We start from the raw sequence: 14757 nt of genomic DNA, 5'->3' as shown, positions 1-14757 counted from the left end.
AAATCGCCTGTTTTTCCCTCTTTTTTTTATTTAACATGAAAGTAAGTAACGAAATATAAAATCAATATCATTTTCTAAATTATTAACATAAATTATAATTATTTATTTATCAAAATTTAAAGTCTGCTATGTTAATTACGTTATTAATATTTAGCCGTCGTATTATATTTAACTCTAAGTAATCGAATAAAATTATTTGCATAAATAAAATGTTAACTCAATACATGCATATTACCCACCGTATTTGTTATAAATTCATAATTTTTATAATTTTTATAATTTTTTATAAATATTGTATTATAAATGAATTATAAATCATAAATCAATATAAATTATAAATCACGTGAATTAACACACACCTATACATAAATGACGAAAGAATAATATTTAAAATCCTCCAGTGAAATTGTGCTTTGCAAAAAGCAATAAAATTTAAACAAACGATCCAAAAGACGAACAAAGGTTCAATAACGATTGTCTGATGAAGGTAATAACTTTTCGCGCATGATCCATTCGTATCTGTCACAACCGGTGGTTGCCTGTCAAACTTCGTATGACGGCGAATAATTTTAACGAGCTATACAATTCCTCGTGCCGAAACATCCAATTCGTGATTGTCAACATCCATTTGACGCACTTTTTGATCGATCCTACGCTACTATTTTTAGCAATTCACGAAGAGCTCGGATAACTCTGCTTGTTACTAAATTAACGTAACAAGAGCACCCGCTTTTTCACAGGATTAAAACCACCCGCCAGCAGAACAACGTAAATCACTCTTATTTCATGGCAATATTTCTCAAAATATTCTGCACTCTCTCATCTGTACGATTAACGTATATATATCTTTAAAGAAAAAATAGGAAGATTAAATGAAAAAACTTTCTTACAAATTATTATTAAAGATATATAAAGTCTTAGAGAAAGAAAATTTAACTTTTTCTCTCTTAGAAAAAAATACTTTGTTATAATTACTATAGTACAGTTATTATATTAGTAAATATACCTAATACTTTAGCTATGTAAATGTAATTATAATTAAGTGTTGTAATAATAAACGATATATTCATATTCTGTTTGTTCTTTTCTTCAAGTCTTACAACTTAGCTCATTTTTTAATGAGTGTGAATCTTAACTTTAATTTTAATAATATAATTTTCGTTTAGAAAGACACACACATATTTAGAAACATACGAGTATATTTAAAAATATATTTTATGTTTTCTTTTTGAAATATAAGTGTTGGAAATAAGATATTGATATATATTGGCTTCAACAAGAATATTTCAATGTACAAAAATACTTCAAAATATATTCTTTAAAACCATACGTATACAACGTTCATTACTGCACCCTAATTTGTCGACTAGTGCCTTAATGAAGCCTCACCCTATCCCCGATAAAAATAACTTTTTATTGAGAAAAGAAGATGAGATCGAGATCTAACTTCTCTGTGTACTCTTGAACATAATATCTCACGAGCATAAATATTAAAATATGTGCATTTTTAGCAAATACTTTATGAATCTATATATACCTATCTAATATATACCTATATGTATGTACATACAATCATCAATTAATATAAATGATAATAAACAACATCGATATGTGTATGTAATTTTATAACTCTATATATAAATCGCCTATTTAGTTTTAGAGATTTTATTAACTTTAATAAAATCAAAAAAGCTTATGAATAACTAGCATGTCTAATTAAACTATTTATTATAAATATTATTTACAATTTTTATGTTTTAATTTTACACAGAGTACGTAAATTCTATATAATGTAAAACTGTGTAAATTCTTAAAGAACATTATATCTTGGTTTGTCCTCCAATATTACATTTATAAAATCATATTTTCTTGATGCAAAAGAACTGACTTTAATCTGTCATATCGAGTTATTACGCGTCAAAACTAATTCAGAATATCAACTACATACACGTTAAGGATTTTTATTTATGAATGCGAAAGCATATGTGGCTTGTCGCGGTTAGCCGCAGGATGAATGTAACATAATTTAAGTACTGCAGATGCACATGTAGATTTGAAGCGATACGGCACGGATGTGTGCGAATATGTATGTGTACCTTGTTATGCACGCGATGTTACTGACGATGATACGCAATACAAACATCACCTAGTAGCATTGTTACACATTGGGATTTGGGCTGTACGCAATGTAATTTGGGAAAGGATCGTGTGTCTTGCGTTTGGAATGAGAGCTTGACAATGGGAAGCGATGAGAATAACTATTAATCCTTCGGGATCGGATAGAATCCCAACGGAATTTTGATCGCATTTGGACACGGAACCAAATCCATTTAGTTTATGTGTCCGTCACATTCATTCATTAATTGACGTAAATGAGATAGCTATACTTTCATATGTAATTATACACAGTATTCAATTTTTCCTTGCAAATTTATGCTTTGCACAATGGAATTTCGTAATTATTTCAAAAGCAATTTTTTTATATCAAATTGTAATTATTTAACACATTTAAACTATTCTAGCAAACGCTGAATTAAAAATAAAATTTGTAAACAAAATCGTTAATAAGAGTGCAGTACGATAACTAAATTAAAAGTTCCAGAAAAAATGCAATTAATAAAAAAATAAGATTAATAACAAACTATTTAAAATTGATTCACAAAATAGATTTTTATCACTTATAAATTATTTTCAATACTATATTGTCTAATGTATTAACTAAATATTGTAATCGCATTATATATTTTGAAAAGTGTCCCTGCACAAAAGATTTAAAAACTTTAGATTTTTAACCAAGAATAAATTAATCAAACTTTCGATTAATTCTATTTACCAACTTAAATCTAAAACTTAAAATGCTAAATTCACAGCATTAATTCACAGCATTCATCGCGATTGCATCGCGAAAAAACAAGAAATATCGTTTAACTTTAACATACAAGATTCAAGATTGCTCTCAGGAAAATTGTTTTTGACAACTTGCGCGATATTCAATTAAATTGCAATGAAGTATCCCCGTAAAAGCGACAGCGTTCGTCGTGAATTTCCGGAGTTATTAACTTGTGGACAACCGTACTTCCGTTTTGTCGAGACATTTTCATTAACAACGTACATCAAAGGCATTTCCAGTCTTTTCACAAATACTGGCAATATGCTTAGATGCTGAAAATGTACTTACTATGCGAACTAACAACAAACGTTGTTGCTCATAACAGATACATTATAAGATATACATTTTAAATAACTAACTCTTATTTTCTATTCAAAGTAGAGAAAGAAAGAAAAGACAAAGTTAAATAAAAAGTTAAATAAAAGTTCAAAAGAATCCTTCATCTCTTGCAAAAGGAGGAAAAAACACTACAAAAATGAATGAATAAAAAATAATTTTAATCATTGTTATAGAAAATCAATATTTACATACGTTTTTTCTTGTGACCAATACATACATAAATAATATATGTAGGTATAGATATCTTCGCGTGTAATGCTTCATAAAAGTATAAAATCAACCGCGTAAATACACGATCATAAATAAAAAATATATATTCAATTCAAAATATTTTATATTGAATTTTTTAACAATCAAGCAATAAATGTTGGTATTGTCGAACTACATGCAAATAGCATCTATTTTTTGTTTTTATTATGCATAAAACAATTTCAATCACCTGCAGTTTATATTATGTGTGAACTTTGATAAAAAATTCTTTCCAGCTTGTTGATTATGAGTATTATCGTAGCCAAGCGTAAATTATACAAGTTTCTTCTTTCATTTCAATATTACGTAAGCTTTAATTCGCAGCTTAATGCTGTGAGTCTATTTAAACAGAAAATAGCATGAAGATTCATCTCAATGAATCTAGAGATTCTAGCAGCTGCTATTTACATGTTTTGTAATTCTGAATCGATGACCTACGAAGACATAATATAATTATTTGATATAATGAAATAATCCAATCTCTGTCTCGAGACATCGATTCGATTCGAGGATCGTTATTTCTTGCGAAATAGAGTACTGTTGTTTCCGTAAAATAAAGTAATACAATCCCAAATTATACTCATAATCATTCTCTAGTATATACTGCAATATAATAACGCATTTGTAGCATTAAATGTCATTTACTAGCAAATAAATAAAAAGAAAGTATTAAAAAAATACGGCATTATAAAATAGCTTCCATTAAACAAAATACAATTACGAAACGTGATAATTTCACTAACTGTTTATTGAAACACATTGAGCTCTGTTATTCATTTTACTGTGCTTCGTGGAAAACAATTGGCAAAAGCTCCTCGACTGTCGTCAATCGACTGAGAAAAAAAAAGAAACTGACATTGATCATCTGTGAAAGAGTGACAAGTTTAACGAAGACTAAAACACTCCTGCCAAAAGTTGGAAACTAATAAAGAAACCAACCTAAGAATGTGATTCATATCTCGTCTTTCATCGAACGTTGACCTCTTTTAACGAAATATTGTTCAGATCATAATTACAGATAGATCCTCTCAGGATCAATCCAGGGAACAAAAAAGTCTATTCTATCAAATACATGTGCTTGCAAAAAAATAAAGAAAACCGATATCTCTTATTTTCTGAAAATTAACAAAATTATATGAATGATAAAAAGTTATCGATATTACTATAAATAAATGTTTAATTATAATTTATTTTATGCATTAGTAAGTTTCTATTTTCTATTTCTTTTTTAAGTTTTATTTTATTGCACACATATTCGTTTATAATTATTATAATTTATTTATTGAAATATGCATAAAGTTCATAAATTACAACAGACATCTGAATAAAGATTATAATATCTTCATAATTTCTTTTTAGCAACTCAATAAATATTTATTTAAGTTACATAAAAACGAAACATTTTATCATTTTTTTACGTTTCGTTTTTTTTTCGCACAGAATATAATATCATTGTTGATTTAGGACACCTCAAATATATCACTTACAACAGGAAATTTAATAGATAGATAAATTTTGAATCCTCGTATTTTTCTTCGCAAACTTGTTATCCTTTCACAGATGATCAATGTCAGTTTCTTTTTTTTTTTTCATTATATTGCCATTCCTCAGTCGATTGACGACAGTCGAAGAGCTTTGTCTTGCTTTTGTTTTCCACGAAGCACAGTAAAGTGAATAACAGAGCTCAATATATTTTTTTCTCAAGAACAAGAACTGAAAAGTTAAACGTGGATCATCCATGTCATGTCAGAAAAATAAGCAAGGTCTAATAGAAATGTATCGGATGTGATTCGAGCAACAATTTCTATTCCGTATCCAAATGACAAATAATTTCATCCTATTCTTAATCACATTTGAAATCGTCGTCGAAATCCCGTCAACGAATTTCAAATGTCGCATCGACCAACAGAAAGTCATCGAATATACATTAGTCGAGATGGTTAAATATTTATGTATGAACTTTGCCTGATCTTTACGTATTAAGAATGCTTTTTATGAGTATTTTGCATGGAAAAATGTTTTGCACAAAATTGTACAACTTAGATATAAATATCCTCTGCAAATTCCATGGAATGTACAAAGTTATTATAAAATATTAAAAATATAATCATGTACTTTATAAAAATACTTCTAAAAAGAATATAAGAACAAAAAAATTAAGATGCAATTGTCTAATAGAAAAACTTTTATTTTTGTTAGTTAAAAATTAGATATAATTTCAAATTTTATTTATGACAAAAAATTAATCTTTAGGAAAATATCGTCTCCTATATAATACAAGTTTCATAATATTATTGCATGACAACTTTGTTTATACGTTGTACAATATTACATTTGATTGTTTCATTTTCAAACTTAAAAAATAACTAACTTAAAATAATTCCTTCTATCAGAAAATTATATTTTGAATAAATATTTTCTTTCTCGTTCTTACATTGTTTTCAGATGTATTTCACAAAGTACATTATTGTATCTCTAACATTTTCCATTCTAATTTAAAGTACATGTATAGAATTTTTCAGAGTTATATATTACAATTAGAAATATATATATTTATGAATTCATATTGTTTTGTTAAAACATGTATTAATAACTGACATTCAATTAGTACAATTGAGAATAGTTAATGATTTATTTGAGATGTATAACAATAATATATACACACAGTAGCTAATGTGTAATACTAATATTAATACAAACGGAATTCACGCATCATAAAATAACAATTTCCCTTGGGCATTTAAATCCATTTAAATAATTATTATTACACAGTGACTATTTTATTAAATGTTCCATTTGTGATTAAAGCTATATTTCAGATTTAAGGCTGACTAACAATGTGCTACTAGATATTTTCATGAACAAAACAACATAACATCTCAAGTAGCGAGCTAACGTTATTTATCATTATTTAGACGACAAATAATGTCACGCTGTTATCTGAATTTATGAGAATGATATGGGGTTCTATGAGTCTCTATATTTTAATACTAAAACTTTTTCGAACTGAAAAAAATCTGCGATTGAAAATAAAATACACTAGAATCACACAATCCGTATGGAGACTTTTAATACGATACCATTAAGAGGTAAGGTACACTTTCCCTCACCCTATGTAACACGCTCTCCGTGATCATCTCGCAACTCGAGATAATAGCTTTCCAGTGTTAGATATACAATATGCATGAAGCTGTAGAAAATTTCAAGAAGAAACGGAAATGAGGCAATAAGATAAAAGAAAGATAAAAAAAGTAGAAAGAAAAAAAGAATCAGATATTAAAACCTTCCAAAATTAATTTACCTATATCCAAATGTTGAGAATATAAAATGGTAATTCTCTACGAAAAATAAAAGTTGGACATATTAAAAAAAACATTCTTCCCCTATGTTGAAAAAATTACTTTATTTTTTTTAATTTTTTCAGTACAAAAGAACAATTTCAAATGTAGCTCTTAAATAAAAAAAATATTTTGCTATAAAATGTTTGTAAAATAAAAGTTATAAAAAAAATTATATCTCAAAAACAATGTAAAACTCTAAAATCTATAAAATTAGCATTTTTAACATTAAAGAATAATAAAATATATTAAGATTATAATAGATTCAATAAAAAGGATAAAAACAGATTCGATGATAGGAAATTACATAAAATTGGTAAATTATACAATTCATAAAATTGGCAAATTATATAAAATTTATATAATTGGAAAATTATATAAAATTTATAAAATTGACAAAATTAATTGGTTCCTTTCTTCCTCCTTGCTTCATAATATTATACATAAAGAAGTCTTTCTTTCTTAAATGAGCAATTTTGCGCTGATCATTGTAACCCTCTATCCACTTTAGCCCCTATCACCCTTTAGAGATTACTATAGAAACGCAATCTAAGGCACTGTTCTACTGTGTCTATATATAACGATTGAAATTGAATTCATCGAAATTATACCAGTTTCTATCCGAGTCTTTGATAAAACGATAGTTCGAACAGAAATGCGAAACGCACGCTTTCAATCGAACACGAATTATTACGCATTGCTATTTGCATTTGTTGTAAACCTCAGAGAAGCGACTTGCGAATATCTTTGGAGATTTCTGAGAGAACGAAAAGCTCAACACGGCATATATTAACGATGAGAATATCAGGATGCTGTTACAAATTGTTTCGCATATGCAAAACTATTCTCGCTGTATTAGGAGATATTGCGCAATGCCTGCACTTTATGACAGAAAATTATAAGGAGGAAGATTTATCATGAGTGCCATTAAATACGATCGCATTGTAATCCTATTATAACGCAAAAAAAAATTTCTAGAAATTTTAATGTTAGAATATGAGATATATTTATTTTTCTTTTCGCGAAAAAGCAATTTAAAAAACAATTATTGCATTTTTATATTAATAATAGTAAATAAACACTCATTTTTTAATTTTATTGTTCTAAAAAATTTATATATTTAAAAAATATTTAAAACAATTGCAATTATCCAGATTTCTATGTTTTTTTTCTCACATTTTCACGATTATTCATCCATTTAAAATGTTTGATGTTAAATATAGCTATTTAATATCACATATTTAATATGAGAATTGCATTTGCATATTAACGTGAGATAGATATCAGAGAACATTTAGTAGTCATCGAATCTGTGATGACAATACGGAACTGAGTGCATTCATGAAACATTCCTCTATAACCGTAGTATTTTCGTACATACATATATCATCTCCATGAGTTTAGAATATGTCAATTTTCAGGTAAATTATTCGATTAATTAACTAAACATATCAATCAATTGAGCACCTTCACTGAACCGATATACTATAAAGCAAATCCGCATTTGTAGGTGCTAATTACGTTCACTATTCAAAAACACCGAAGCGCGTACGTGGATTCCATTCGCGAAAGCGCCATTCTATTAACACAAGACAAATGCAGTTGCGAGAAAAAGCAATCTTCGCTGATGCGGAGATTGCATCGCTATGTCAAAGCCGAGTTGGGAATCATACCGTTGCAACCGGAAGCTGATACCGATGGGCGCGCTGATGACAGAAGACAGACCCGAGTAAAAAGCAAGAGCTTTTACGAGCTGAGATGCACTTTAACGAGGCTCACAAGCGGAGACGATAAAAGAAAATGCATAAAAGTAATAGCTAGTAAGGAGAATAAAGATGCATCCTACTCTGATGAGAAACGAATTGGAATCAGGATTTTCTTCTGCTTGGTAACGTATGGCGACATTTTAATAGTAACTACCGTTGATTCAGACTTCCTCTAATTTTCCTCCCATCAACGAAATTTGAATTGTTTCCTTTTCTTTATCTCAGAATCGTTTAGCGCTGCGATTCAATTGCATACGTATCGCGGTTCTTATATTGTGATTTGATAAAGTTAAAGCGAATCTCTTTCAAAGTATGATATTTCGTTCCAATATTTTCTAAGTATTCTTTCTTCTTTCGCGAAAGAAAAATAACACTGAAAATAAAAATATAATCAGAAAGAAAATTAGATTAAAGAGAAATAAAAATAAGATTATTTGTATAGCATCTTCACATAGAATTGTTCGCAACAAATGCAATTTATGGAAAATAGTTTTAAAATAAGAAAATTGTAACAATGTATATAATTATAAATGGCTCTTAAATCACAATAATAATCTAATATAAATCTTTCTCATATAAATTTCTCTTATAGAATTTGAATTAAGATTAAATTTCCATTTGGTTTATAAATTGCCGCATCTAAAATTCCTAAATCATTCCTATAAGAGGACTCAACTAACGCTTTCGTCGCGAAGAAGCAAGGGAACTGCTTTGACAGACGAGAAAGGACAGTACGGAGAAAGAGAGAGAAAGACAAGAAGAAGAAACAGAATGAAAGGGAGGAAAACATAGAAGGGGACTAGAATGGAGAACTAGACGCAGGCGCAAAAGCTACCCCATTCCAGTGTACGAGGCGTCGCGACGCCTTTTCGCTTCATTCGACGTCGACGTCAACTTATCACATATGCGGGCGTGTGATGCTCCTCGAATTTTTATCTAATGTAAAACAGCTGTGTTGTTTGCAAAAGAATTGCTAACAAAGCAAAAAAAAGTCACGGAACAATGGTGCGAGTGTAATAAATATCACAAAGAAAAAAAATAAGATATTAAAAAGAGATAAGGCGGTATAACATATAAAGCGACCTCAAATTAGCGCTTAAAGTAATTTTAGCCAGTGGCGAAAGCTCATTCTGCGATTCCGCGGTCAAGAGCTCGCTTAGTGATCGGTTAAGTGTGAGCGGTAATTCGATCTACATGCAGCAAGAGAAGTGGGAAATTGAAAACGAAATGTTTGTGCATCTCTTTGTTCGGATTGACGATAATGCTCGTTTCGTGCCCGAACGGTTATTACGCTGTGCGTAGAAAAGTGTTTCTATGGCACTCGAGGATCATTCGCACTACACCAGGGTGCGGCAACCATGGTTAATAACTGAAGCGTCCTTCTTACACGTGTCATCAGCCGTACGTGTCATCCGCAATTCGTATCACATGTCATAGTGATCCTAAACAACACAAAAATTCGATTCGACTCGAAAAGTTGCGATTTCTCGAATATGGAAAGCTGGACTCCACGCGGGTGGTGTGGCTAATTTCCAGGAAAATAAATTAAACATCGCCCTCCCTAATTGTAATTCTATGTGTCTATTAATAATACTACTTGGTATTGATGTTAAATATTTGAATAGTATAAATCTCTGCTAAAAAGTCTATTAACTTTATTGTTGCAAAACATAATCTTGACATTTGTTATATAAAAACTTGACATTATTAGCGCATAGTATCAATTTGTATCTTTTAAGTGCTGAAATATAATTCTAAAAAGTGAAATATAATAGTTGAGGCAAACTGACTGCACTCGTATTCGACGCTTCGCTTGGAAACCTCAAATTGTCATACGATAATAACGAAAGTTTTATTACCATTACATTTCAACGTTTCATTGTACGCTCTTTGATAGCGTAAAAGTTTAACCAAAACATATTCGACTATGATCGTTCGAGTTAGATCGAGAGAGAGAATTTTCAAACACATGGTAACTTTATCCTTCCCTTCAGCACAAGCACAAATCGTCTCAAAGTTGTGTGATTTCCAGTTCGAAGAATGTAAAAAAATTATCACATTCTCTCGGCATCAAATCAGTGAACAATTTCTGATCAAACTTAGTCAACCGAAATTTTAAAGTGAATCAAAGATGTGATGTAGGCGGCAGAGTGATTCAATTTTCCCAATCATATCTCTCTGAAATGACACAGAAATGACGAAAACGTTTTCCCGTTTGCTATAAAATGCCAATATCAATTTATAAATGTTCTCTAATATAGGAATCATTGAGAATCAGTAGTAATTAACATTGCTAAGTAAGCTGTGCGTAATAAATGTCTTAATCTGACAGTAATAACTTTTAAAATACTTAATTGTGATCTTAATTTCATCGTTATTAATATGTGTAAGTCGTCATCAATAGCGTCGCAATATATAATCGTCAGTTATTAATATAATTTCATATGATTAACTCCGATTCATGTTACTCCATTTGTGCAAACGTTTTTCAATAAAAAAACATCAAGAAAATTATTGTCATAGATGGTAATGATTTATCCGAGGAGAATAGAAATTCTAAAAGACGAGAAAGAAGGGTTCATTGATTCCATAGTGGTAGTGCACTTTACTCCTTCGCAGGACCACTTCACTTCGCAAAGATGAATTTCAGCCAGAACTTCACGCCGGCGCCGGAACCCACAGGATACGAGTGCGGCGCGCGCTTGGAATCCTTCTACAATTGGTATGCTCAAGTGCATGGCTGGGCTAGTCTATTGGTATGCATATTCGGTTCAATTGCCAATGTACTCAATATCGCCGTGCTAACGCGTCGTGAGATGCAATCGCCTACTAACATGATACTCACCGGTCTCGCCGTGGCCGATTTACTCGTGATGATCGAGTACATTCCTTACGCGATCCATATGTATCTCTATCGACGGCCCCGCAGAGATACCTTCACCTACGGTTGGAGCATCTTCGTCCTATTCCATTCTAACTTCACACAAGTATGTCATACGATTTCAATTTGCCTGACAGTGACTCTAGCAGTCTGGAGGTATATTGCAGTAGCATATCCACAGAGAAATCGCGAATGGTGTAGTAACAAGCGCACCTCCCTAATGATCGCCTTCGCTTATGTGTCCTGTCCAATTCTTTGCATACCGCTTTATATCAACACCGAAGTGAGACCACAAGTGGAAATACTGGATGAACGGGGGATGAGCGTCAATCTAACAAAATTCCAGCAGATGACCAACAGCACAGTCGCGTCTTTCGAAGGCATGACTAAGACCACGTTATATTTTGTGAAACTCACTGAATCTCCAATGAGCAATGTTCTCAAGGACATCAACGTTTGGATCTATAGCGTGGTGATCAAACTGATACCATGTGTGGCATTAACGGGGTTGAGTATTAAACTAGTCAAGGTGTTGTTGGAGGCAAAACAGAGGCGAAAAAAACTTACTACGAAAAATATAGCAATCAAGATGGGCAACGGCAAGGAGCACGCCTGCGAGAAACCTAAGAAGAGAAGAAAGGGCAATGATAAAGAAAGACAGACTGACAGGACTACGATGATGTTGTTAGCGGTGCTCCTGTTATTCCTTTTCACGGAGATGCCACAGGGCATTTTAGGATTACTTAGCGTTATACTGGGCCCGAGTTTCTTCAACACGTGCTACGTGATGTTGGGTGAGTTCAAAATGTATCAAAATAAACTACAAATAAATACTTAATTGTAGTTGTTTGGGAGCTGATGTGTAATTAAAAATTTTTCTTTTATTTCTAATTCGATTTATATGCAAATGAGTACTCATATTCAACGATTAAAAATACTTAAGAAGCATATCCTCTTCGTTTACATAATCAATTTTATGATTCAATGAATCATAAAATCATAAATTTGTACTTATCAGTGGCCGTAAATCGTATATTATAATATGTCATATTTGTTATATATTTGTTATATCGCGAGGGCTGAGATTTAATTAATAAATTCTAATGAAATTTAACAAATAAATATCTGACCTCTACTACTGTAACAATGATGAATGTGCAAGAAATTTTATATAATATAACGGTATAATATAACAATGTATATGTATATTTATCATTCATTTTATGTCATATAATGTTTTAAATTAGCTTCATTTCTATTATTCTCAAGTTTCAATAAAGTTTTTTATATAAGTTAGCTATAAAAAAGATGGGAATACTTTTAATGAGAAACTAAATAATCATTGATATTATATAATTCTTTTATATCACTTTACAATATTATTTCCATGTGAAAGCTTTAATGACTGCTAACGCAATTTACGCAAAATCAATAACCGCTATTATTTGCCACATTATATATCTGTAAAAGTATAGAGATATCGTAAAAAATGTTATTAAATTCGATAATGCAGTATTAAATAGTATTAGGTTATAAGCTAACAGAAAAATTACGATGATAAAAATTCAAGATAATGAAATTGAGTCCGTACAATTCAAAAGCAGAAAAGCGATACAAATTCAAGCCACGAAAACTTATACGAAGTATTTTCTGTGAATTTCATGAATTTGTCTATAAGACATTTTGTTTGCTGAAGCACCATAAATAGAAGAAAAACATACCTCGATATTTACGATAAAATATATAACACTCCTATCGTAAAAGTTCTTCAAGACTAAGAGAACATCACAGAGAGAAGAGAAAGAAAGAAAAAAAGCCTAAAATATGACAATTCAATGGATCGTGTAAAGTTTTAATAAGTGCAATTACGGTCAGAGAAGTAACTGCTGTGCCAATTCATTTATTTCACGCACAGAACGATAAATCATTAATGTTTTTCCGTTAATTGGTATATATTTGAAAATTGACACATTTGGTATACATTTAAAAATAATATTTAAAAATTATCAAGATAATAAAAAATGGATCCAAAATTATTGTAAAATTTGATTTATCGCAAATTAATGTAAGATTAAATTTTATTTTGTATTACTAGAATAACAAGAAATTTCTCAGAAAAGATATCTTCTATTAAAAGAAAAAAGTTTCATCTAAATTATATAATCATCACTCTGGAGAAAGATTATATGGTTCATAATTGATGTGCTCGATATTACGATGTCTCATGCGTGAAATATGAAATTGAGGCGGAAACACTGTTACGCAGATCAAATTATACATTTTACGAACATTAAATATGTTTACTTTACGTCACCGGCATTTTCATCGTCGTCATGTTTAATCTGCATTTTACATCATCATATATTATATGTTGCTCTGAAATTGTTACGAGATGTGAGTGGTTGAAAGCATAGCAAATACTTTTAAAAGCGGTATATTAATATATAATGTCAATTATAACTTATTATCATAACTGTACTTTTACAGTATTTTATAACAATGCATTATTTCATCATATATCATATTATATCATTTTCGTACAGATTTATAATATATTTCAAAATTCTTGTTAATAGATTATCGAAGCAGGATGTAATCGCGATTTATTTATTATACTAAAAGTTATTGAAATAATCGTCATTTGTTTTATATAAAAAATAAAAAAAGAAATGTTTAGTGTATAATAATTTCATTACATTCATAATACGACAAACTTGCAATAAAATATTTAAAAAAACCAATATTTCTCTTTTTATGTACGTATACGTATACGGTCTCATCATAAATATACTGTTAAAGGCAGAAAGAGTATCGTGCAGAATATTGTGTACGACAAATCTTGGATCTGTACGATCCAAATGTGACATAATAGGGTCTTTTTGCCCTGTTAGAATATTGAATCCGGAAAAAGCACCAAATACTCGTTGCTAGATGTCGAAACTTCACAAATATTTTATGTTATATGAAATTCCGTCCTGAACCTCTTAAATAAAGCTCAGATTCTTTGTCGATATGTTATCGTACATCAAATCAATCCGTCAACTATTTTAAGAAATGGAAGAATATTTCTTTCATATTCCGAAGAAAACTGCAGGTATACTTGAACATAACTCATTTTCTCATTTCATTGCATTATTTTCTTTTGATTTCACGATCTAATTATCAAGAAAACATATAATTTTATAAGATAATTTAAATATTTTTATAAAATAATTAAATATATACAATATATATATATATATATATATACATATATATACATATATATATATATATATATATATATATATATTA

General features: G+C 29.9%; 1 protein-coding gene across 1 annotated transcript in view; it reads left to right on the top strand.

Annotated features, from left to right (window-relative positions):
* Window positions 1-11221: 11221 nt before the first annotated feature.
* The window catches only part of LOC105620585 (probable G-protein coupled receptor B0563.6), a 17365-nt gene continuing 13829 nt past the window's right edge, over window positions 11222-14757 (top strand). The window contains exon 1 of the mRNA XM_012202078.1: window positions 11222-12257. Coding sequence (XP_012057468.1) covers window positions 11222-12257 — 1036 coding nt within the window. The remainder of the gene's footprint in view (window positions 12258-14757) is intronic.

The sequence above is a fragment of the Atta cephalotes genome (genome assembly GCF_000143395.1).
Source record: "Atta cephalotes unplaced genomic scaffold scaffold00002, whole genome shotgun sequence".
NCBI lineage: Eukaryota > Metazoa > Arthropoda > Insecta > Hymenoptera > Formicidae > Atta > Atta cephalotes.
Note: the sequence above shows the minus strand (reverse complement) of the source record. Positions and strands in the feature narration are given on the sequence as shown.